This window comes from Gadus macrocephalus, chromosome 12, assembly GCF_031168955.1.
Source record: "Gadus macrocephalus chromosome 12, ASM3116895v1".
NCBI lineage: Eukaryota > Metazoa > Chordata > Actinopteri > Gadiformes > Gadidae > Gadus > Gadus macrocephalus.
Window position 1 is genome coordinate 4,304,397 of NC_082393.1, and position 26,364 is coordinate 4,330,760.

The following is a 26,364-nucleotide window of genomic DNA, read 5'->3' on the forward strand; positions in this document are numbered from 1 at the left end:
CAGTTAACTTCCATATCTATCAATTGCCGTTTGCTGCTTTTAAATAAACAGAGCCGTTTATAATAGGCACATAATGCTTGAGCCTGACTTTTGATTGCCATACAGTACACTCCCCAGCAGTACTATCACTGAATACTTCAGACCCGCTGTAGCACCAGCAAGACAAATCACCATTGCTTCCACTCAACGCTCAGTGAATGGTGAGATAATAGGCATGAAGGTTATGCAAAATAGGATACTGACCATCAACAATTACATGTATGCATGTAGACTATTGATGCTTAATTAAACATATTATTATTAGAAGTAAATTAAAAAAGTTAAAAGTAAAAAGATCCTCCAGGAATTACACACACATGTGTACATGTGTTTTACTCGGTGTATATAACACACGTAAACACAAAGTATTATTTCAGGTTCGCCGAGTCAAACCTGACCATAAATAACTGGTCCTTAGTGTTGCTGACCGACTGCTGGTGATTCATTAGATTCTTTGGAAACGTGATGCAGAACTTCCTCCTTCTCCAATGTAAAAAGGAGGGGTATTTCCATTGGGTCTAACCAAATTTATAGCAAGTCCGGAAGTGGTTTCGTTTTCAGGAAACTCAACAATACTTTTAGTCGACAATGGAGCTGATACCAGGTTTACGGTAAACTAAGATTGTGTACCAGTTTATGTGAATGCATTCAGTGTAATTATAATGGTGTGACATGTTTTCCTCTATTGGATTTAGGTTTTACTTTGGCGTTTTCCTTCTAAACTGTATTTCTATGGCAGCGCAAGGTAAGATAAGTCTTCCATTGAAACCTACTCAGTGAGATTTGCGGTGTTTCATTTTTCCTTACTTGTAATACAATGTTAATATCGTTTTGAAAACACAGGGCTCAATCTTCACTGCGTCAACGACTTCGACAGGCTGATGATGTGTGCGTTCAATCCCCCGCCCGACGATCCGAGCTGCGCCGAGTACACACTCAACACCCGAGTTGAACTCACACAAAGATACACGTAATTATTAATGCCAAACATTAATACATTGATTTGAAAATATGAAATGCAAAGTAACATTGTAGGCCTACGTCTATCCACATTCGTTCATGATTCATAGTGACGTCACTATTGGAAGTTATTAAAAAATATAAAATATTGTGCTTTATTTTACTTTTCAGTGAGAGGAATTGCAATTTAACATCGGACCCAGTTCGGACGGGAAGGTGCAGTTGCTCGTTGGACATCAATTTGTAAAGATTTTATTTTACAAATAGCACATATCCGTTGAATAACTAATATCGAATATGCTTCTAACTTTAACTTACTTTTTTATGAGGTTTAATGTGGGGGACAATTACACAACAACGCTGCGGAAAGCTGGGGCTCTAGTGGAGTCCAAAAACATCTCAGCTTACTCAAACGGTGAGTTTAAGCAAGCAGTTTCATACCTGAAAAAAGTCATACCTGCTCCAGAGGCTAATGACCAGTATATGTCCTCCAAGTAACATATACACATGGACGCCGCATTGGCCTGTAAATGTCTATGGAATCCCCTTCTCATGACTGACATGTCACTCTGTATTCACTGTATAATATAACCCCTCATCTTAATAACCTGTCTCTGTTTTACCCGTGCCTGCTCTTTAATGACCTGTCTCTGCAGCCACTGTCTAACTACCTATACCTGCTTCTTAATTATGGATGTATTATCATTGTCTAACACCTACCTGCTCCTTCATTAATGTCTGTTTTAACTGTCTTACCCCTACCTTCTCTTTAATGACCTTTCTTTGTATTCGCTGTTTAACCCCTACCTGAACTTTCTCTATGTTCACTGTCTAATCTTTACCCCAGTAAAACCCAAAGCCCCAATACTAACTTCGGTGACAAGAGAAAAGGGGAATTATCTGGTGGCGTGGGACACAAAGTACAATGACCCCTCCTTCAACCTGACGGTGTGGCTGAACTACCGCAAAGAAGGAGAGAACGGCACGGTATGTCCATTTACACCAGAGACCCCGATTCAAGGCCTACATAACATCCATTGACATCTACATGTCCGTCACTTTCTAATTTCATCACTTAAGTCGATCTCTCTACAGACTCAAGCACACAAAGGCAGAATGTCCTGTAAAAAGTAGCATTACAAAATTATAAATGACTCAGTGTAATGTAAATATGTCTGGTAATAATTTGCTATTTGTGGAATTGTAGATGTAGAAATTTTGCTTTTACTCAGGTATCTTTGGAAAAATTGGTAAAGGTTTGGATTCTTCTGTTGGTGTTAGGATGTAATTCCTTGCTGCCCGTCTTAGTCATACAAAGTGTTGGCTGGAGCCTAACATAGGCTGTAGATGAAACCCTGACTGATATTTATTTCTGAACCATGCCGTTGAAGCTGTAGTCTTTCTGTTGCAGAAAGTGAACGTTTCGTCCACGGAGTCTTATGAGATTTTGGGCAAGTCCCTGGAGCCGAGTACAGAGTACCTGGTCAGCGTGCAGAGCTACTCTGCGTTCTACAGTGAAAGTAGTGGAGACCTGACATTCACCACCCGTAAGATCTAAACCCCCGACCACTGGTCCCTACCTATCAGGCTACTGCCGGCTCTGCTACCTAAACTCCTGCTCCAATCCAGGTGTACGTACACCGATTCTAGTGGATGATAATGAGTATTATCGGATGGCATCTGCAAAAAACTGTATATATCTGTGCATCCTATTCGTGGTATCAAACAAGCTTCATAAATGCAGTAAATTTCCCACCAGTTAATGAAGAAAGTGGTAGGAAAGGCTCAGACGTTTTTCTCATGTATGGTACAATACCGGTTTGAATGATTTGTTTTAATTCAAGGGTTAAAGGCCCCATTGCATGAAAATAATTACCAGAGGTTTTCTAACATTCATATGAGTTCCCCTAGCCTGCCTATGGCCCCCCAGTAGCTAGAAATGGCGTTAGGTGTACAATGACCACTAGGTATCCTGCTCCGCCTTTAAAAAATGAATGCTAAGACCCTCCGATTTCAAAATTGTTCCTGTATGTCGTCATAAGGGGCCAAGTTACCTCCCCTTTCTCTGCCTTGCCCGCCCAGAGAATTTGGCCTGCCAATGAGACGATGAGCTACAACCGTGCAAGCACCACATGTGTGTGTGTGTGTGTGTGTGAATACACACACTGTAACGCAAGTGTTCTTTGTTATATATTTGGATAACCGTTCTGCTGTTGGTGTTATGGCGCATAACACGACGGGTTCTCTGACGTCGCTGGTATTTCCACAAAGAGACTCGTAGTGGGGTTTATCTCAGCCAAGGTTGAGCAGGACATGGAGGAGAAAGGGATTGTTGCCCGCGATTGTCTCCCACCGGAACCCCGCTGCCCGATGCCGAAGCGACGGTGCCTCGGCAGCGGGCAGCGGGGCTCCGGCGGGAGACAATCACGGTCAACAATCATGGGCAAAAATCCCTTTCTCCTCCATGTCGCAGCTAAGTGTACTTCAGATTGATGTGGAAGTGGAAGAACCAGAGACTCCGGAAAACCCGACGCAGTCGTTTGAGATTCACAACATCGTCTGGAGGCGCACACAGTTTTTTGCCGTGATAATATATTATATGATGTAGATATCAATGTTTAATATGATATAATTTAGTCCGGAGCACCCGGACTGTTCTTGAATATTTACAGAACACAGCCAAAAGCTGTGTGCGCCTCGCCATTGCGATACATCCACTGTAAACGCGAGCGCATGGTACCGTGGCAGTAAGTTGCTCAGAGCCACACCCCTATCCTCCACCTTGACCCGTCTCTAAAAAACGGCACGTTTGAGGAAAGCTCATTGTGGGACTGGCTCGTAGTGGTTGTAATTCTGCACCAAGGCTGAATTTCTTGAACGTCTTCAAGTACTGTATTAGGGGCCCACTAAAAGCTATATAAAAGCATTCATAAAGTAGCATACCATGGGATCTCTAATGATCTACGTGGAGTAAAACAGTACATTTTTATTTTGTAATAAATATGGCTATTTATAATTGAATAAAAATTAATAGGAAAGTCTCTCATGGAAATCCGTTGAGAAAGGTAATCGTTACATTACTTTTGATCAAGAATACGCACGGCTCCCCGTTTACTAGTTTCTGTCTACAAGCTTGTCTTGGCCTCTATTATTGCAGCAACGTTGCTGTATCACAGTTAGGGGTCAAAGCAGACAATGCGGCGTATATGCAGTAGCGTACCGTGGGGTTTAAGTCAGGGCCTTCAGTAACAAACTCCACCAACGGCAAACCCCCAAACACTCAGACATGCACACAAATGTCCTATTAAGTGCCAATACAGCCACAATGCGCTACTGCATAACATCCACAACAAGACAGTAGATCTTCAGCAACAACAACAGCGCACGCGCACACCACTTTGCATTACCGCAGAGCTAGAGTAATGCAGCAACACCATCAGATCTGTCCTTATGTCACTCCGCAACCAGATTGCACATCACACACATGAAACAAAAACAAGTGTTCACAGTTATTGTTATTTTCACCGGATGCCTTCGCAACTTGCCTTCGCAACGGATTCAAAAAAGTAGCCTATAGCGTCAATAGTACAAGTGCAACGCCAGTTCATTAACAAAAATGAAACATACAAGTAGGCCTTTATGCCACATATTTTACAACAGCTATTCCAGGCAGAATATTAAGCCAACAGGAGTAGTAGTGAACGGGTTCATTTAATAAGCTTATTAAGCGGCATCCACACACAGCATTACCATTAAGCCTACTGCCCAAATTCCAGCAATATATTTGCGTTTCCAACCATTTCTGAACGGTGCTAGCCATTAGCCAGTCATAGCGGCTGTAGTTGCACTCTGTAAAGTGCCGCACAAAACCTTTACCGGCCTGGGTCAGCCCATCCAGCTTCGGTGTAGGACTTCCTCTTGAAATTAAATCTGTCTTCTCTCCAAACGATTGCCTTGAAAAAGGCAAACGAAGAAGATCATAAACAGGATCGCTAGGTGCTGTGAAGGCGGTGGCCATAGAAGTTCACTATCAACGCTGTACCGCCAACTATTCAAAATTTGCTGATGACATCACCGGGGGGCCAGCGCCGGCATATTGCGGGGACCTGGGGCCGTTCTATTACTACACATCAACATTTGATTGGCTGATTACACACGTCAGTCAAATTTATTATCGAATGGGAGGTGGCAGCTTCAGCGAAAGGCTAGCAATACTTTTAGTGCTGGTCCCGCCGGTCCATGTACCCTAGCTGTGATGCGTATTCAGCTGAGCTCAGCCTTACAAAAAAAACGGTTTTCCTTTTGGAATTATGTTGTAAGTACTGAAAAAAATATGGAATTAAGATGCGTTCAGACACAAATTAATATCATTTTGAAAAAAATTAGATAGATATATTATTTAGATTTTGACAGGTCCAGCAGAGAAGGCCCTGCTGGCCCTGACGGCCCACCACTGCGTATATGTCTCTGGGCTAATCAACAGACATACATTAATGCAGTAAATTTAGCATTTACTTCGAGTTAATGAAGGAATGGTATAAACTGGTAGTGGGAGACGGTGAAAAGATTATGATGTTTTTCTCATACATGATATCTGCATGTTCTTTTTCAGCTGTGTCACCTACCAGTATTGCGGTTGCGGTTATTGTGAGTTTGTGTGTTGCTGCTTTCATCATCACCAGTTTCCTGTATCTATTCTGCACACGGTGAGATGCCCTTATCCTCACAGTTACTTGTGTCATGATGTCATCAGTAAACTTTGTTAAAAGATGATATGAAAAAGGTTTTTATAAAATTCTATTTGTTTCATTTGTCTCTAGGTTGAAGGAGAGTTGGTGGGATAGCGTTGGCGACTATAAAAACTCAACTTTGTTATTCATGGTCCCAGGAGATCACAAGGTACACAGCTTTATGGAATTTTGCAAATACAGGCCACTGCTGTCGTTGGTGAGGGGGAAACTTTCAGTCTCTTGCAAACTGCCACCTAACCACTAGTTACTACTAAATTCTACACAATGGACCTTTGACCAACAGGCCAAATCTTTTAAGAATCATCATGGGATATAAAACGGGAGGATCCACACGTTGTTTTAACGATTTTCCGACCGTTTCACAGGTGCTTATGCCGCAGAAAACTCCCCTGAGCTCTGTCTATGTTGAGGCCTGCAAAGAGGACGAATTCGACGAAAAACCATTGTGGGTTAATATTGCTGGCCCTCTTTTGTTTCAAAAAGTCTTCACTGTCCTGTACATGAAATTCAATAAACTGTTTATACGAAAATACCGTAGTCACAGGAGTGACAATGATGATGTCACTCCATTAAATGACTCTCGAAACATCACAAATTACAGTCTTCCTCTCCTGCTTTATCTTCCAGGGACAGCGGTGGTAATTCCCTTCAAAGTGTCAGAGCAAACAGCGTGGCCTCGTCTCTGGGTTGCTCTCAGAAAGTCTCCATTGACATCATCTCCGATGTGGAGGAAGCCATGCGTATGGCCTTCCCCCAGCTCTCCACAGCTCCCTGCCACATCGTTGCCCACAGCAACAATGGTTACAATCCAAACACTGGGACCTCCAGCCCCTCCGTTTTTGAGAACATGACATATTCCATGTCTTCTTCTGGGACCCAGGGGTTATACGCTGCCAACCCGCCTGCTGTACTTAGTGAGTCCTTCTACAAACCCAGTATGTTGTGGGGTGGGGTACACAACCCTTTTCCAGATTCTCAGGTGCCTATTTTCCAGCTGACTGGACAGAGGCAGCCTTTCGATCCATCCCATATGAAAACTGACCTTTCCTATCAGTCGCGGAACGCTGAATCGGGGAGCCTATCCCAATCAGAGGCTCTGCAGGTAGACCTCTCGTATAGCTGTTCTCCGGGTGACACCACTTCTTCCTCCGACCTGCATGGCTTTGGCTCCTCTCAGTCTGGTGACAACTTGAAAGAGTCACTCCTAGTCGGAGAAGCTGACCGGTCCAGCATGATGGAACGTGTTTCCGTTGAGGAGAAACCGTCATTCAACGTCTGGGTTTCAAATCCTTCTGAGGTGTCCTGCCCTTCCCCTGCATGCAGCCTTGTTTCCTTGGACGATGACTTTCAGGAATTCCAATGTATGATGAAGCAACCAGGAGTGCTCATTCCAACGGCAAACGACAGTAGGCCCAGAGGTCGGCCGGACAAGCTTCCTGAGACTCCCTACACTGGAATGCCTCAAAGAACCATAGAGGGAGCAAGCACCTTAACCCAAACAACACAAGCAGCCCAGGGTATTCTGGACACTCAAAGCAACAAGGTGTCTCTTCTGCCTGCGGATCAGCACAAGCTAATCATGATCAGTGATTATCATAGTGTTTAATTAGGTCTGAGACCGTCGACTTAATGGACACTAAGAGCCTCAATTTAAAGAGATTTAAGTTGTATTGAATTGAGAGCAAGGGCACAAAGCGTGGACCACTGAACTCAATGGTTATAACATGGAACCCGTGGTTATGTTCATTTATATCTGTAATATAAAGTATGTGACAAAAAGTAAACACATTTTGTGTGTGTTTGCGTGTGTCAGAGTAGAGATGGTTGGTTTTTGTACAGTGGACAAAACATTTCATGGACTTTTGTAATATAAAGCACTTTCATATTATATTTTTTAACTTGGAATGTTATAATAATGATCTTATAATGTTATAAACGAGAAATAAAACGTGTACTGTAACTTTTCATTCAAAAAGTAAAGGATGGAACAAGATGGAACCATTGGGTGACAAGATGCAACAGGTGCATAAATGCACTGTTTGCATTTGATGATGATGTTAATCATGTCAATTCTAACCGTCTATTTTGCACGGTATAATAAGTATCTCTTCGCTTGCATCGAGCTCCTTCGAGAACACGCAAAGCATTGTTTATGCAAACAGTTTAACGTATATACCTGGTCAATCTATGCAACACGAGCTATTGAACCAAATGTACACTAGAGGGTGATTTAACATTCTACAAAATATAAACAGTGTTGAGCTCCCTCAACTGGACATGCCTTGGATGTTCTCTAGAGTTTTGTAGACGTGTGCTGTTGAATTTGTTTGGTCTTATATTCAATTTCAATTAAATATCTACAATAAAAAACGTATAGTAATCCAAAGCTCTGTATTTAGTTAATCTTACTTGAGGTGAATAATATCTGCCGTGTCGGTGAGAACATTTTAAGTGTCTCGGTCCTTTCCTAACCCAAATGTAATCAACTCCAACGTCTATGAATGGTGGTTCATCTGGAGAGACTCTGTCCGGGGGTAGATCAGCCATCTGCTGTTGTCCAGGAATAGCATTTATACGCCGACAGACAACACATTTAGACAGGATTTTTCTGATCAATACTGTTGCACCAGGAATCCAATATTTCTGACATAGTCTGGATAGCGTATGGTTTCGACCACCATGTCCCACCTCCATGAATGTGTCGTAGAATGAGGTCAGCAATGTGAAAGTCTTTGGATAGAATGACAGGATGTTTCATTTCTTCTGGCATTGCAGCTCTGCTTAGGCGACCAGGTATGGAAGAAAGAGTTCATCGGCTGGGATCCAGAGCAGTGCGGCACAGAAGAGATAACGTTACCTAGAACCCAGTTTTGGACACCAGATATGGTCATCAATGAATTGTAAGATTCATGCACAACTACAATAATCAAGGGGGAAACACAGAGACGAAACGTATGGATCAAATGTTGTCATTGTCTTATGTTGTTCCATAAGTTTATGCTTTTAGCTCCAATGATCTACAAAATGTGAACCAAATTATTCAATTGCTTTTATCCACACTCATGTGAACCTCAGGAGTGGAAAAATGTCTATTCAATTAAGGAACATACTTATTTTCCTAAATCACCGTTACTCCTCTAACCAATAGAATCTCAAAAGTGGTGACATGGTGATCCCTTATGTGCAATACAAGGCCTTTGATATAACTTTGATGTAAAATAATAATAATAATACTGATCATATCTAAAGATGTAAACATTGCTCGAAACAAGTGTGACATGTGTTTTTTTGCCGTCCTACAGCGTTTCGCAAAAAACACAACATTTGTGCCTTATGTACATGTTAATTCTAATGGCAAGATCTACCACTACAGCCCTGTCAGAGTGGTTAGCTAATGCAGGCTGTACATCTACACCTTCCTCTTTGACTTCCAGAACTGCACATTCACCTTCAACTCCTACACCCACACAAGTAAGACCCCACATAGATAGAAAAATCAATGGATGCTCTGGAATGCATGCCTCTTCAGCTTCCTGCTACCCCCACAGAGTGTGGACCGCTCGGCCTTTAAGATGACCCTCATCTTAGGCTACACCGTCTTCCTGTTGCTTATGAATGACTTGCTGCCGGTCACTGGCGACACCATACCACTCATAAGTCAGTAGTACCCTTGTTCAGAGTGAGGCTGACATCACCTTATATAGCTAGAACTGAAAAGTAACCAGCATACTAACACCCTCTCCTATTTATCCTCAGATGTTTTCTTCTCTCTTTGCCTGGCTCTGATGGTGGCCAGCCTGTTGGAGACAATCCTCATCACCAACCTCCACTCAAGCTCCAGACGCCTTGCTCCTGTCCCCCGCTGGGTGAGAGTCGTTTTCCTTCAGACCCTGGGGTGTTGTGTTGGTCTGCCTTCAAAGCCACCAAAAGAACATTCAACAGGTATGGTGTTAGGTTAGGCTAGAATGTACTGTCCAGTGTTCCAAAACAAACAACAAAGTACAAAATGAGGCTAGATGTACACACTTTAACGTGAAAGACCTGCATTACCATACAGATCCCAATGATGCAGTGGAGGAGGGCGGCGTTTACATGAATCCTCCAGGGGGCAAACATCTAGTAGACACAACCCTGGACGCACTGAGGACGTTGGGCAGAGACCTCCAGGCCATCCGGCGGCAGGTGGACCGGCAGCAGAGAGGGAACCACAACTCTGAGGAGTGGACCCAGGTGGCAGGCGTCATCGATCGCTTTCTGTTTTGGCTCTATGCCGTCTTCATAATAGTCAGCTTTGTAGTCATGATTTGTATCTGGGCCTCTTCATGCAGCAAATAAAATAATGTGTTTAGACAAGGGTTCCATAAATGTTATATAGCGGCCAAGATTTGTGTTGCCTTTTGTAGTCTTCTAGGTATTCTTTCCTTATATTCGAAATGCATTTGAGTACGTTTAGTCAGTATGATTGTTACTTAGGAGAGGTTCAATACACCATTCCAGGCATCACTTTTTGTTTGATTAATGCTATGCTTTAAAATCTGCCATCGTCCAATTTGATTGAATCAAAATAAAACATTTTGATAATTTTGTTTTATTTTACAAAAATGACTTGCATATATGTTGTTGGTGATGTTATTGTTATGAATTATTTTAATATGAACAAGGGAGAGTAATAGGGAAGGGTCTGAGTTTATTTGTAACCCGTAAAGATATTTAATCACCATGCATTTGATAAAAAAAAGATTTAATTGAACGGAACAGAAAATGTTGTATAGCTTGCTAGACTGGCTTTAATGTAACCTTTCAACAGAACACCACTTCTGGAAATTTGACTTTCATACATAACGGTGTATATTTTCGAAGTTTTGCAAACAACAACATGTGAACATTGTGGGTTAGTGTTGTGTTTTTAAGTTGAAAAGCATTCAATTGCCGTTTGCTGCTTTTAAATAAACAGAGCCGTTTATAATAGGCACATAATGCTTGAGCCTGACTTTTGATTGCCATACAGTACACTCCCCAGCAGTAATATCACTGAATACTTCAGACCCGCTGTAGCACCAGCAAGACAAATCACCATTGCTTCCACTCAACGCTCAGTGAATGGTGAGATAATAGGCATGAAGGTTATGCAAAATAGGATACTGACCATCAACAATTACATGTATGCATGTAGACTAATGATGCTTAATTAAACCTATTATTATTAGAAGTAAATTAAAAAAGTTAAAAGTAAAAAAAATCCTCCAGGAATTACACACACTTGTGTACATGTGTTTTACTCGGTGTATATAACACACGTAAACACAAAGTATTATTTCAGGTTCGCCGAGTCAAACCTGACCATAAATAGCTGGTCCTTAGTGTTGCTGACCGACTGCTGGTGATTCATTAGATTCTTTGGAAACGTGATGCAGAACTTCCTCCTTCTCCAATGTAAAAAGGAGGGGTATTTCCATTGGGTCTAACCAAATTTATAGCAAGTCCGGAAGTGGTTTCGTTTTCAGGAAACTCAACAATACTTTTAGTCGACAATGGAGCGGATACCAGGTTTACGGTAAATAAGATTGTGTACCAGTTTATGTGAATGCATTCAGTGTAATAATAATGGTGTGACATGTTTTCCTCTATTGGATTTAGGTTTTACTTTGGCGTTTTCCTTCTAAACTGTATTTATATGGCAGCGCAAGGTAAGATAAAGTCTTCCATTGAAACCTACTCAGTGAGATTTGCGGTGTTTCATTTTTCCTTACTTGTAATACAATGTTAATATCGTTTTGAAAACACAGGGCTCAATTTTCACTGCGACAACGACTTCGACAGGCTGATGACGTGTGCGTTCAATCCCCCGCCCGACGATCCGAGCTGCGCCGAGTACACACTCAACACCCGAGTGGAAGGCACACAAAGACACACGTAATTATTAATGCCAAACATTAATACATTGATTTGAAAATATGAAATGCAAAGTAACATTGTAGGCCTACGTCTATCCACATTTGTTCATGATTCATAGTGACGTCACTATTGGAAGTTATTAAAAAATATAAAATATTGTGCTTTATTTTACTTTTCAGTGAGAGGAATTGCAATTTAACATCGGACCCAGTTCGGACGGGAAGGTGCAGTTGCTCGTTGGACATCAATGGGTAAAGATTTTATTTTACAAATAGCACATATCCGTTGAATAACTAATATCGAATATGCTTCTAACTTTAACTTACTTTTTTATGAGGTTTAATGTGGGGGACTATTACACAACAACGCTGCGGAAAGCTGGGGCTCTAGTGGAGTCCAAATACATCTCAGCTTACGACAACAGTGAGTTTAAGCAGTTTCATACCTGAAAAAAGTCATACCTGCTCCAGAGGCTAATGACCAGTATATGTCCTCCAAGTGACATATACACATGGACACCGCATTGGCCCGTAAATGTCTATGGAATCCCCTTCTCATGACTGACATGTCACTCTGTATTCACTGTATAATATAACCCCTCATCTTAATAACATGTCTCTGTTTTACCCGTGCCTGCTCTTTAATGACCTTTCTCTGCAGCCACTGTCTAACTACCTATACCTGCTTCTTAATTATGGATGTATTATCATTGTCTAACACCTACCTGCTCCTTCATTAATGTCTCTGTTTTAACTGTCTTACCCCTACCTTCTCTTTAATGACCTTTCTTTGTATTCGCTGTTTAACCCCTACCTGAACTTTCTCTATGTTCACTGTCTAATCTTTACCCCAGTAAAACCCAAAGCCCCAATACTAACTTCGGTGACAAGAGAAAAGGGGAATTATCTGGTGGCGTGGGACACAAAGTACAATGACCCCTCCTTCGAGCTGACGGTGTGGCTGAACTACCGCAAAGAAGGAGAGAACGGCACGGTATGTCCATTTACACCAGAGACCCCGATTCAAGGCCTACATAACATCCATTGACATCTACATGTCCGTCACTTTCTAATTTCATCACTTAAGTCGATCTCTCTACAGACTCAAGCACACAAAGGCAGAATGTCCTGTAAAAAGTAGCATTACAAAATTATAAATGACTCAGTGTAATGTAAATATGTCTGGTAATAATTTGCTATTTGTGGAATTGTAGATGTAGAAATTTTGCTTTTACTCAGGTATCTTTGGAAAAATTGGTAAAGGTTTGGATTCTTCTGTTGGTGTTAGGATTTAATTCCGTGCTGCCTGTCTTGGTCATACAAAGTGTTGTCTGGAGCCTAACATAGGCTGTAGATGAAACCCAGACTGATATTTATTTCTGAGCCATGCCGTTGAAGCTGTAGTCTTTCTGTTGCAGGAAGTGGACGTTTCATTCATGGAGTCTTATGAGATTTTGGGCAAGTCCCTGGAGCCGAGAACAGAGTACCTGGTCAGCGTGCAGAGCAACTCTGCGTTCTACAGTGAGAGAAGTGGAGACCTGACATTCACCACCCGTAAGATCTAAACCCCCGACCACTGGTCCCTACCTATCAGGCTACTGCCGGTGTCATGCCAAATTTGTACCGGCTGCCAAATTTGTACCGGGCGTGTCATCCATACGTAATCCATTCCAAACCTGCCTGGCAACAGATGATCGCGTCGTCCGTTGCCTGGCAACGGACGATCGCGTCAAATGACGTAAAAGGTTCACGAACATTCGCGAACCTTCTATCTAGCGATCCGTTTTCTGGACGCACAACCCTGGACGCACTGAGGACGTTGGGCAGAGACGTCCAGGCCATCCGGCGGCAGGTGGACCGGCAGCAGAGAGGGAACCACAACTCTGAGGAGTGGACCCAGGTGGCAGGCGTCATCGATCGCTTTCTGTTTTGGCTCTATGCCGTCTTCATAATAGTCAGCTTTGTAGTCATGATTTGTATCTGGGCCTCTTCATACAGCAAATAAAATAATGTGTTTAGACAAGGGTTCCATAAATGTTATATAGCGGCCAAGATTTGTGTTGCCTTATGTAGTCTTCTAGGTATTCTTTCCTTATATTCGAAATGCATTTGAGTAAGTTTAGTCAGTATGATTGTTACTTAGGAGAGGTTCAATACACCATTCCAGGCATCACTTTTTGTTTGATTAATGCTATGCTTTAAAATCTGCCATCGTCCAATTTGATTGAATCAAAATAAAACATTTTGATAATTTTGTTTTATTTTACAAAAATGACTTGCATATATGTTGTTGGTGATGTTATTGTTATGAATTATTTTAATATGAACAAGGGAGAGTAATAGGGAAGGGTCTGAGTTTATTTGTAACCCGTAAAGATATTTAATCACCATGCATTTGATAAAAAAAAGATTTAATTGAACGGAACAGAAAATGTTGTATAGCTTGCTAGACTGGCTTTAATGTAACCTTTCAACAGAACACCACTTCTGGAAATTTGACTTTCATACATAACGGTGTATATTTTCGAAGTTTTGCAAACAACATGTGAACATTGTGGGTTAGTGTTGTGTTTTTAAGTTGAAAAGCATGCATTTGACGCTGATTGCAGGATTGGTGCCTGATTCTGCGTCAAGTGCTCTGTTGGTTTGTCTAGGCTCTGTGAAGCCTGGTCTACTATGCTGTAGACACTGTCAGTTAACTTCCATATCTATCAATTGCCGTTTGCTGCTTTTAAATAAACAGAGCCGTTTATAATAGGCACATAATGCTTGAGCCTGACTTTTGATTGCCATACAGTACACTCCCCAGCAGTACTATCACTGAATACTTCAGACCCGCTGTAGCACCAGCAAGACAAATCACCATTGCTTCCACTCAACGCTCAGTGAATGGTGAGATAATAGGCATGAAGGTTATGCAAAATAGGATACTGACCATCAACAATTACATGTATGCATGTAGACTAATGATGCTTAATTAAACCTATTATTATTAGAAGTAAATTAAAAAAGTTAAAAGTAAAAAAAATCCTCCAGGAATTACACACACTTGTGTACATGTGTTTTACTCGGTGTATATAACACACGTAAACACAAAGTATTATTTCAGGTTCGCCGAGTCAAACCTGACCATAAATAGCTGGTCCTTAGTGTTGCTGACCGACTGCTGGTGATTCATTAGATTCTTTGGAAACGTGATGCAGAACTTCCTCCTTCTCCAATGTAAAAAGGAGGGGTATTTCCATTGGGTCTAACCAAATTTATAGCAAGTCCGGAAGTTTCGTTTTCAGGAAGCTCAACAATACTTTTAGTCGACAATGGAGCGGATACCAGGTTTACGGTAAATAAGATTGTGTACCAGTTTATGTGAATGCATTCAGTGTAATAATAATGGTGTGACATGTTTTCCTCTATTGGATTTAGGTTTTACTTTGGCGTTTTCCTTCTAAACTGTATTTCTATGGCAGCGCAAGGTAAGATAAAGTCTTCCATTGAAACCTACTCAGTGAGATTTGCGGTGTTTCATTTTTCCTTACTTGTAATACAATGTTAATATCGTTTTGAAAACACAGGGCTCAATCTTCACTGCGTCAACGACTTCGACAGGCTGATGATGTGTGCGTTCAATCCCCCGCCCGACGATCCGAGCTGCGCCGAGTAGCCTACACACTCAACACCCGAGTTGAACGCACACAAAGATACACGTAATTATTAATGCCAAACATTAATACATTGATTTGAAAATATGAAATGCAAAGTAACATTGTAGGCCTACGTCTATCCACATTCGTTCATGATTCATAGTGACGTCACTATTGGAAGTTATTAAAAAATATAAAATATTGTGCTTTATTTTACTTTTCAGTGAGAGGAATTGCAATTTTACATTGGACCCAGTTCGGACGGGAAGGTGCAGTTGCTCGTTGGACATCAATAGGTAAAGATTGTATTTTACAAATAGCACATATCCGTTGAATAACTAATATCGAATATGCTTCTAACTTTAACTTGCTTTTTTATGAGGTTTAATGTGGGGGACAATTACACAACAACGCTGCGGAAAGCTGGGGCTCTAGTGGAGTCCAAAAACATCTCAGCTTACGACAACAGTGAGTTTAAGCAGTTTCATACCTGAAAAAAGTCATACCTGCTCCATAGGCTAATGACCAGTATATGTCCTCCAAGTGACATATACACATGGACACCGCATTGGCCTGTAAATGTCTATGGAATCCCCTTCTCATGACTGACATGTCACTCTGTATTCACTGTATAATATAACCCCTCATCTTAATAACCTGTCTCTGTTTTACCCGTGCCTGCTCTTTAATGACCTTTCTCTGCAGCCACTGTCTAACTACCTATACCTGCTTCTTAATTATGGATGTATTATCATTGTCTAACACCTACCTGCTCCTTCATTAATGTCTCTGTTTTAACTGTCTTACCCCTACCTTCTCTTTAATGACCTTTCTTTGTATTCGCTGTTTAACCCCTACCTGAACTTTCTCTATGTTCACTGTCTAATCTTTACCCCAGTAAAACCCAAAGCCCCAATACTAACTTCGGTGACAAGAGAAAAGGGGAATTATCTGGTGGCGTGGGACACAAAGTACAATGACCCCTCCTTCGAGCTGACGGTGTGGCTGAACTACCGCAAAGAAGGAGAGAACGGCACGGTATGTCCATTTACACCAGAGACCCCGATTCAAGGCCTACATAACATCCATTGACATCTACATGTCCGTCACTTTCTAATTTCATCACTTAAGTCGATCTCTCTACAGACTCAAGCACACAAAGGCAGAATGTCCTGTAAAAAGTAGCATTACAAAATTATAAATGACTCAGTGTAATGTAAATATGTCTGGTAATAATTTGCTATTTGTGGAATTGTAGATGTAGACATTTTGCTTTTACTCAGGTATCTTTGGAAAAATTGGTAAAGGTTTGGATTCTTCTGTTGGTGTTAGGATTTAATTCCGTGCTGCCTGTCTTGGTCATACAAAGTGTTGTCTGGAGCCTAACATAGGCTGTAGATGAAACCCAGACTGATATTTATTTCTGAGCCATGCCGTTGAAGCTGTAGTCTTTCTGTTGCAGGAAGTGGACGTTTCATTCATGGAGTCTTATGAGATTTTGGGCAAGTCCCTGGAGCCGAGTACAGAGTACCTGGTCAGCGTGCAGAGCTACTCTGCGTTCTACAGTGAGAGAAGTGGAGACCTGACATTCACCACCCGTAAGATCTAAACCCCCGACCACTGGTCCCTACCTATCAGGCTACTGCCGGTGTCATGCCAAATTTGTACCGGCTGCCAAATTTGTACCGGGCGTGTCATCCATACGTAATCCATTCCAAACCTGCCTGGCAACAGATGATCGCGTCGTCCGTTGCCTGGCAACGGACGATCGCGTCAAATGACGTGAAAGGTTCACGAACATTCGCGAACCTTCTATCTAGCGATCCGTTTTCTGGACGCACAACCCTGGACGCACTGAGGACGTTGGGCAGAGACGTCCAGGCCATCCGGCGGCAGGTGGACCGGCAGCAGAGAGGGAACCACAACTCTGAGGAGTGGACCCAGGTGGCAGGCGTCATCGATCGCTTTCTGTTTTGGCTCTATGCCGTCTTCATAATAGTCAGCTTTGTAGTCATGATTTGTATCTGGGCCTCTTCATACAGCAAATAAAATAATGTGTTTAGACAAGGGTTCCATAAATGTTATATAGCGGCCAAGATTTGTGTTGCCTTATGTAGTCTTCTAGGTATTCTTTCCTTATATTCGAAATGCATTTGAGTAAGTTTAGTCAGTATGATTGTTACTTAGGAGAGGTTCAATACACCATTCCAGGCATCACTTTTTGTTTGATTAATGCTATGCTTTAAAATCTGCCATCCAATTTGATTGAATCAAAATAAAACATTTTGATAATTTTGTTTTATTTTACAAAAATGACTTGCATATATGTTGTTGGTGATGTTATTGTTATGAATTATTTTAATATGAACAAGGGAGAGTAATAGGGAAGGGTCTGAGTTTATTTGTAACCCGTAAAGATATTTAATCACCATGCATTTGATAAAAAAAAGATTTAATTGAACGGAACAGAAAATGTTGTATAGCTTGCTAGACTGGCTTTAATGTAACCTTTCAACAGAACACCACTTCTGGAAATTTGACTTTCATACATAACGGTGTATATTTTCGAAGTTTTGCAAACAACATGTGAACATTGTGGGTTAGTGTTGTGTTTTTAAGTTGAAAAGCATGCATTTGACGCTGATTGCAGGATTGGTGCCTGATTCTGCGTCAAGTGCTCTGTTGGTTTGTCTAGGCTCTGTGAAGCCTGGTCTACTATGCTGTAGACATTGTCAGGTAACTTCCATATCTATCAATTGCCGTTTGCTGCTTTTAAATAAACAGAGCCGTTTATAATAGGCACATAATGCTTGAGCCTGACTTTTGATTGCCATACAGTACACTCCCCAGCAGTACTATCACTGAATACTTCAGACCCGCTGTAGCACCAGCAAGACAAATCACCATTGCTTCCACTCAACGCTCAGTGAATGGTGAGATAATAGGCATGAAGGTTATGCAAAATAGGATACTGACCATCAACAATTACATGTATGCATGTAGACTAATGATGCTTAATTAAACCTATTATTATTAGAAGTAAATTAAAAAAGTTAAAAGTAAAAAAAATCCTCCAGGAATTACACACACTTGTGTACATGTGTTTTACTCGGTGTATATAACACACGTAAACACAAAGTATTATTTCAGGTTCGCCGAGTCAAACCTGACCATAAATAGCTGGTCCTTAGTGTTGCTGACCGACTGCTGGTGATTCATTAGATTCTTTGGAAACGTGATGCAGAACTTCCTCTTTCTCCAATGTAAAAAGGAGGGGTATTTCCATTGGGTCTAACCAAATTTATAGCAAGTCCGGAAGTTTCGTTTTCAGGAAACTCAACAATACTTTTAGTCGACAATGGAGCGGATACCAGGTTTACGGTAAATAAGATTGTGTACCAGTTTATGTGAATGCATTCAGTGTAATAATAATGGTGTGACATGTTTTCCTCTATTGGATTTAGGTTTTACTTTGGCGTTTTCCTTCTAAACTGTATTTCTATGGCAGCGCAAGGTAAGATAAAGTCTTCCATTGAAACCTACTCAGTGAGATTTGCGGTGTTTCATTTTTCCTTACTTGTAATACAATGTTAATATCGTTTTGAAAACACAGGGCTCAATTTTCACTGCGACAACGACTTCGACAGGCTGATGACGTGTGCGTTCAATCCCCCGCCCGACGATCCGAGCTGCGCCGAGTACACACTCAACACCCGAGTGGAAGGCTCACAAAGATACACGTAATTATTAATGCCAAACATTAATGCATTGATTTGAAAATATGAAATGCAAAGTAACATTGTAGGCCTACGTCTATCCACATTCGTTCATGATTCATAGTGACGTCACTATTGGAAGTTATTAAAAAATATAAAATATTGTGCTTTATTTTACTTTTCAGTGAGAGGAATTGCAATTTAATATCGGACCCAGTTCGGACGGGAAGGTGCAGTTGCTCGTTGGACATCAATGGGTAAAGATTTTATTTTACAAATAGCACATATCCGTTGAATAACTAATATCGAATATGCTTCTAACTTTAACTTACTTTTTTATGAGGTTTAATGTGGGGGACAATTACACAACAACGCTGCGGAAAGCTGGGGCTCTAGTGGAGTCCAAATACATCTCAGCTTACGACAACAGTGAGTTTAAGCAGTTTCATACCTGAAAACAGTCATACCTGCTCCATAGGCTAATGACCAGTATATGTCCTCCAAGTGACATATACACATGGACACCGCATTGGCCTGTAAATGTCTATGGAATCCCCTTCTCATGACTGACATGTCACTCTGTATTCACTGTATAATATAACCCCTCATCTTAATAACCTGTCTCTGTTTTACCCGTGCCTGCTCTTTAATGACCTTTCTCTGCAGCCACTGTCTAACTACCTATACCTGCTTCTTAATTATGGATGTATTATCATTGTCTAACACCTACCTGCTCCTTCATTAATGTCTCTGTTTTAACTGTCTTACCCCTACCTTCTCTTTAATGACCTTTCTTTGTATTCGCTGTTTAACCCCTACCTGAACTTTCTCTATGTTCACTGTCTAATCTTTACCCCAGTAAAACCCAAAGCCCCAATACTAACTTCGGTGACAAGAGAAAAGGGGAATTATCTGGTGGCGTGGGACACAAAGTACAATGACCCCTCCTTCGACCTGATGGTGTGGCTGAACTACCGCAAAGAAGGAGAGAACGGCACGGTATGTCCATTTACACCAGAGACCCCGATTCAAGGCCTACATAACATCCATTGACATCTACATGTCCGTCACTTTCTAATTTCATCACTTAAGTCGATCTCTCTACAGACTCAAGCACACAAAGGCAGAATGTCCTGTAAAAAGTAGCATTACAAAATTATAAATGACTCAGTGTAATGTAAATATGTCTGGTAATAATTTGCTATTTGTGGAATTGTAGATGTAGAAATTTTGCTTTTACTCAGGTATCTTTGGAAAAATTGGTAAAGGTTTGGATTCTTCTGTTGGTGTTAGGATTTAATTCCGTGCTGCCTGTCTTGGTCATACAAAGTGTTGTCTGGAGCCTAACATAGGCTGTAGATGAAACCCAGACTGATATTTATTTCTGAGCCATGCCGTTGAAGCTGTAGTCTTTCTGTTGCAGGAAGTGGACGTTTCATTCATGGAGTCTTATGAGATTTTGGGCAAGTCCCTGGAGCCGAGTACAGAGTACCTGGTCAGCGTGCAGAGCTACTCTGTGTTCTACAGTGAGAGAAGTGGAGACCTGACATTCACCACCCGTAAGATCTAAACCCCCGACCACTGGTCCCTACCTATCAGGCTACTGCCGGTGTCATGCCAAATTTGTACCGGCTGCCAAATTTGTACCGGGCGCGTCATCCATACGTAATCCATTCCAAACCTGCCTGGCAACAGATGATCGCGTCGTCCGTTGCCTGGCAACGGACGATCGCGTCGAATGACGTGAAAGGTTCACGAACATTCGCGAACCTTCTATCTAGCGATCCGTTTTCTGTATTATGTTATTTCGTCTTTGGCAACATGAGCGCAAATGTTTTTTGAAACCTGCCGGCAACGGACGACGCGATCATCTGCTGCCATGCAGGTTTGGAATGGATTACGTATGGATGACGCGCCCGGTACAAATTTGGCAGCCGGTACAAATTTGGCATGACAACGGCTCTGCTACCAAAATTCCTGCTGGTCTCAGTTCCATCCCTCTCTATCTCCGTCTATCCCGGTGTACGTACACCGATTCTAGTGGATGATAATGAGTATTATCGGATGGCATCTGCAAGAAACTGTATATATATGTGCATCCTATTCGTGGTATCAAACAAGCTTCATACATGCAGTAAATTTCCCACCAGTTAATGAAGAAATTGTATAAACAAGTGGTAGGAAAGGCTTAGACGTTTTTCTCATGTATGGTACAATACTGGTTTGAATGATTTGTTTTAATTCAAGGGTTAAAGGCCCCATGGCATGAAAATAATTACCAGAGGTTTTCTAACATTCATATGAGTTCCCCTAGCCTGCCTATGGCCCCCCAGTAGCTAGAAATGGCGTTAGGTGTACAATGACCACTAGGTATCCTGCTCCGCCTTTAAAAAATGAATGCTAAGACCCTCCGATTTCAAAATTGTTCCCGTATGTCGTCATAAGGGGCCAAGTTACCTCCCCTTTCTCTGCCTTGCCCGCCCAGAGAATTTGGCCTGCCAATGAGACGATGAGCTACGACCGTGCAAGCACCACATGTGTGTGTGTGTGTGTGTGTGTGAATACACACACACACACACACTGTAACGCAAGTGTTCTTTGTTATATATTTGGATAACCGTTCTGCTGTTGGTGTTATGGCGCATAACACGACGGGTTCTCTGACGTCGCTGGTATTTCCACAAAGAGACTCGTAGTGGGGTTTATCTCAGCCAAGGTTGAGCAGGACATGGAGGAGAAAGGGATTGTTGCCCGCGATTGTCTCCCACCGGAACCCCGCTGCCCGATGCCGAAGCGACGGTGCCTCGGCAGCGGGCAGCGGGGCTCCGGCGGGAGACAATCACGGTCAACAATCATGGGCAAAAATCCCTTTCTCCTCCATGTCGCAGCTAAGTGTACTTCAGATTGATGTGGAAGTGGAAGAACCAGAGACTCCGGAAAACCCGACGCAGTCGTTTGAGATTCACAACATCGTCTGGAGGCGCACACAGTTTTTTGCCGTGATAATATATTATATGATGTAGATATCAATGTTTAATATGATATAATTTAGTCCGGAGCACCCGGACTGTTCTTGAATATTTACAGAACACAGCCAAAAGCTGTGTGCGCCTCGCCATTGCGATACATCCACTGTAAACGCGAGCGCATGGTACCGTGGCAGTAAGTTGCTCAGAGCCACACCCCTATCCTCCACCTTGACCCGTCTCTAAAAAACGGCACGTTTGAGGAAAGCTCATTGTGGGACTGGCTCGTCGTAGTGGTTGTAATTCTGCACCAAGGCTGAATTTCTTGAACGTCTTCAAGTACTGTATTAGGGGCCCACTAAAAGCTATATAAAAGCATTCATAAAGTAGCATACCATGGGATCTCTAATGATCTACGTGGAGTAAAACAGTACATTTTTATTTTGTAATAAATATGGCTATTTATAATTGAATAAAAATTAATAGGAAAGTCTCTCATGGAAATCCGTTGAGAAAGGTAATCGTTACATTACTTTTGATCAAGAATACGCACGGCTCCCCGTTTACTAGTTTCTGTCTACAAGCTTGTCTTGGCCTCTATTATTGCAGCAACGTTGCTGTATCACAGTTAGGGGTCAAAGCAGACAATGCGGCGTATATGCAGTAGCGTACCGTGGGGTTTAAGTCAGGGCCTTCAGTAACAAACTCCACCAACGGCAAACCCCCAAACACTCAGACATGCACACAAATGTCCTATTAAGTGCCAATACAGCCACAATGCGCTACTGCATAACATCCACAACAAGACAGTAGATCTTCAGCAACAACACCAGCGCACACGCACACCACTTTGCATTACCGCAGAGCTAGAATAATGCAGCATCACCATCAGATCTTTCCTTATGTCACATCACACACATGAAACAAAAACAAGTGTTCACAGTTATTGTTATTTTCACCGGATGCCTTCGCAACTTCAACGGATTCAAAAAAGTAGCCTATAGCGTCAATAGTACAAGTGCAACGCCAGTTCATTAACAAAAATGAAACATACAAGTAGGCCTTTATGCCACATATTTTACAACAGCTATTCCAGGCAGAATATTAAGCCAACAGGAGTAGTAGTGAACGGGTTCATTTAATAAGCTTATTAAGCGGCATCCACACAGCATTACCATTAAGCCTACTGCCCAAATTCCAGCAATATATTTGCGTTTCCAACCATTTAAAAAAATTAGTTATAAACTATAGTACCACAACAACATCGCTCCTACACAGTGCAAAGTAAAACTCACCCATCACCCATGGCCTGATGTTTTAAAGCTGCCTTGGTGAAGCTGTTAAGACTGCTAAATCCGGCGCTGTTCCATGTCCCCTCACTGATGTTGAACAGCAAACACAGCGAGTAGAATAGGTTGTTCTGAACGGTGCTAGCCGTTAGCCAGTCATAGCGGCTGTAGTTGCACTCTGTAAAGTGCCGCACAAAACCTTTACCGGCCTGGGTCAGCTCATCCAGCTTCGGTGTAGGACTTCCTCTTGAAATTCAATCTGTCTTCTCCAAACGATTGCCTTGAAAAAGGCAAACGAAGAAGATCATAAACAGGATCGCTAGGTGCTGTGAAGGCGGTGGCCATAGAAGTTCACTATCAACGCTGTACCGCCAACGATTCAAAATTTGCTGATGACATCACCGGGGGGCCAGCGCCGGCATATTGCGGGGACCTGGGGCCGTTCTATTACTACACATCAACATTTGATTGGCTGATTACACACGTCAGTCAAATTTATTATCAAATGGGAGGTGGCAGCTTCAGCGAAAGGCTAGCAATACTTTTAGTGCTGGCCCCGCCGGTCCATGTAGCCTACCCTAGCTGTGCTGCGTATTCAGCTGAGCTCAGCCTTACAAAAAAAACGGTTTTCCTTTTGGAATTATGTTGCAAGTACTGAAAAAAATATGGAATTAAGATGGAATTAAGATACAAATTAATATCATTTTGAAAAAAATAATATAGATTATTATTTAGATTTTGACAGGTCCAGCAGAGAAGGCCCTGCTGGCCCTGACGGCCCACCACTGCGTATATGTCTCTGGGCTAATCAACAGACATACATTAATGCAGTAAATTTAGCATTTACTTCGAGTTAATGAAGGAATGGTATAAACTGGTAGTGGGAGACGGTGGAAAGATTATGATGTTTTTCTCATACATGATATCTGCATGTTCTTTTTCAGCTGTGTCACCTACCAGTATTGCGGTTGCGGTCATTGTGAGTCTGTGTGTTGCTGCTTTCATCATCACCAGTTTCCTGTATCTATTCTGCACACGGTGAGATGCCCTTATCCTCACAGTTACTTGTGTCACGATGTCATCAGTAAACTTTGTTAAAAGATGATATGAAAAAGGTTTTTATAAAATTCTATTCGTTCCATTTGTCTCTAGGTTGAAGGAGAGTTGGTGGGATAGCGTTGGCGACTATAAAAACTCAACTTTGTTATTCATGGTCGCAGGAGATCACAAGGTACACAGCTTTATGGAATTTTACAAACACAGGCCACTGTTGTCGTTGGTGAGGGGGACATTTTCAGTCTTTTGCAAACTGCCACCTAACCACTAGTTACTACTAAATTCTACACAATGGACCTTTGACCAATAGGCCAAATCTTTTAAGAATCATCATGGGATATAAAACGGGAGGATCCACACATTGTTTTAACGATTTTCCGACCGTTTCACAGGTGCTTATGCCGCAGAAAACTCCTCTGAGCTCTGTCTATGTTGAGGCCTGCAAAGAGGACGAATTTGAAGAAAAACCATTGTGGGTTAATATTGCTGGCCCTCTTTTGTTTCAAAAAGTCTTCACTGTCCTGTACATGAAATTCAATAAACTGTTTATAAGAAAATACCGTAGTCACAGGAGTGACAATGATGATGTCACTCCATTAAATGACTCTCGAAACATCACAAATTACAGTCTTCCTCTCCTGCTTTATCTTCCAGGGACAGCGGTGGTAATTCCCTTCAAAGTACCAGAGCTGAAAGCGTGTCCTCGTCTCTGGGTTACTCGCAGAAGGTCTCCATTGACCTAATCTCCGATGTGGAGGAAGCCATGCGTATGGCCTTCCCCCAGCTCTCCACAGCTCCCTGCCACATCGTTGCCCACAGCAACAATGGTTACAATCCAGTCGCTGGGACCTCCAGCCCCTCCGTTTTTGAGAACATGACATATTCCATGTCTTCTTCTGGGACCCAGGGGTTATACGCTGCCAACCCGCCTGCTGTACTTAGTGAGTCCTTCTACAAACCCAGTATGTTGTGGGGTGGGGTACACAACCCTTTTCCAGATTCTCAGGTGCCTATTTTCCAGCTGACTGGACAGAGGCAGCCTTTCGATCCATCCCATATGAAAACTGACCTTTCCTATCAGTCGTGGAACGCTGAATCGGGGAGCTCAACCCAATCAGAGGCTCTGCAGGTAGACCTCTCGTATAGCTGTTCTCCGAGTGACACCACTTCTTCCTCCGACCTGCATGGCTTTGGCTCCTCTCAGTCTGGTGACAACTTGAAAGAGTCACTCCTAGTCAGAGAAGCTGACCGGTCCAGCATGATGGAACGTGTTTCCGTTGAGGATAAACCGTCATTCAACGTCTGGGTTTCAAATCCTTCTGAGGTGTCCTGCCCTTCCCCTGCATGCAGCCTTGTTTCCTTGGACGATGACTTTCAAGAATTCCAAAGTATGATGAAGCGACCAGGAGTGCTCATTCCAACGGCAAACGACAGTAGGCCCAGAGGTCGGCCGGACAAGCTTCCTGAGACTCCCTACACTGGAATGCCTCAAAGAACCATCGAGGGAGCAAGCACCTTAACCCAAACAACACAAGCAGCCCAGGGTATTCTGGACACTCAAGGCAACAAGGTGTCTCTTCTGCCTGCGGATCAGCACAAGCTAATCATGATCAGTGATTATCATAGTGTTTAATTAGGTCTGAGACCGTTGACTTAATGGACACTAAGAGCCTCAATTTAAAGAGATTTAAGTTGTATTGAATTGAGAGCAAGGGCACAAAGCGTGGACCACTGAACTCAATGGTTATAACATGGAACCCGTGGTTATGTTCATTTATATCTGTAATATAAAGTATGTGACAAAAAGTAAACACATTTTGTGTGTGTTTGCGTGTGTCAGAGTAGAGATGGTTGGTTTTTGTACAGTGGACAAAACATTTCATGGACTTTTGTAAATATAAAGCACTTTCATATTATATTTTTAACTTAGAATGTTATAATAATGATCTTATAATGTTATAAAAGAGAAATAAAACGTGTACTGTAACTTTTCATTCAAAAAGTAAAGGATGGAACAAGATGGAACCATTGGGTGACAAGATGCAACAGGTG

General features: G+C 42.1%; 3 protein-coding genes across 3 annotated transcripts; all 3 read left to right on the plus strand.

The window, feature by feature from the left end:
• Nucleotides 1-562: 562 nt before the first annotated feature.
• LOC132469215 (uncharacterized) lies at nucleotides 563-26,299 on the plus strand. The gene is made up of 11 exons (XM_060067142.1): nucleotides 563-784; nucleotides 877-1,009; nucleotides 1,171-1,242; nucleotides 1,329-1,414; nucleotides 1,847-1,986; nucleotides 2,411-2,546; nucleotides 5,612-5,705; nucleotides 5,820-5,898; nucleotides 6,116-6,195; nucleotides 6,378-7,583; nucleotides 26,153-26,299. The coding sequence occupies exons 1-10, from the start codon at nucleotides 712-714 to the stop codon at nucleotides 7,354-7,356; spliced, it is 1,872 nt and encodes a 623-aa protein (XP_059923125.1). The 5' UTR covers nucleotides 563-711; the 3' UTR covers nucleotides 7,357-7,583; nucleotides 26,153-26,299.
• On the plus strand, nucleotides 9,254-14,412 carry LOC132469523 (uncharacterized). Its single transcript, XM_060067515.1, has 7 exons — nucleotides 9,254-9,407; nucleotides 9,507-9,692; nucleotides 9,808-10,077; nucleotides 11,537-11,647; nucleotides 12,499-12,638; nucleotides 13,063-13,157; nucleotides 13,421-14,412. The coding sequence occupies exons 1-7, from the start codon at nucleotides 9,254-9,256 to the stop codon at nucleotides 13,647-13,649; spliced, it is 1,185 nt and encodes a 394-aa protein (XP_059923498.1). The 3' UTR covers nucleotides 13,650-14,412.
• Nucleotides 18,534-26,299, plus strand: LOC132469216 (uncharacterized). Its single transcript, XM_060067143.1, has 11 exons — nucleotides 18,534-18,666; nucleotides 18,750-18,799; nucleotides 18,899-19,025; nucleotides 19,187-19,258; nucleotides 19,345-19,430; nucleotides 19,861-20,000; nucleotides 20,425-20,560; nucleotides 24,201-24,294; nucleotides 24,409-24,487; nucleotides 24,705-24,784; nucleotides 24,967-26,299. Exons 1-11 carry the CDS (start codon nucleotides 18,644-18,646, stop codon nucleotides 25,943-25,945), a joined length of 1,866 nt encoding a protein of 621 aa, XP_059923126.1. The 5' UTR covers nucleotides 18,534-18,643; the 3' UTR covers nucleotides 25,946-26,299.
• Nucleotides 26,300-26,364: the final 65 nt, after the last annotated feature.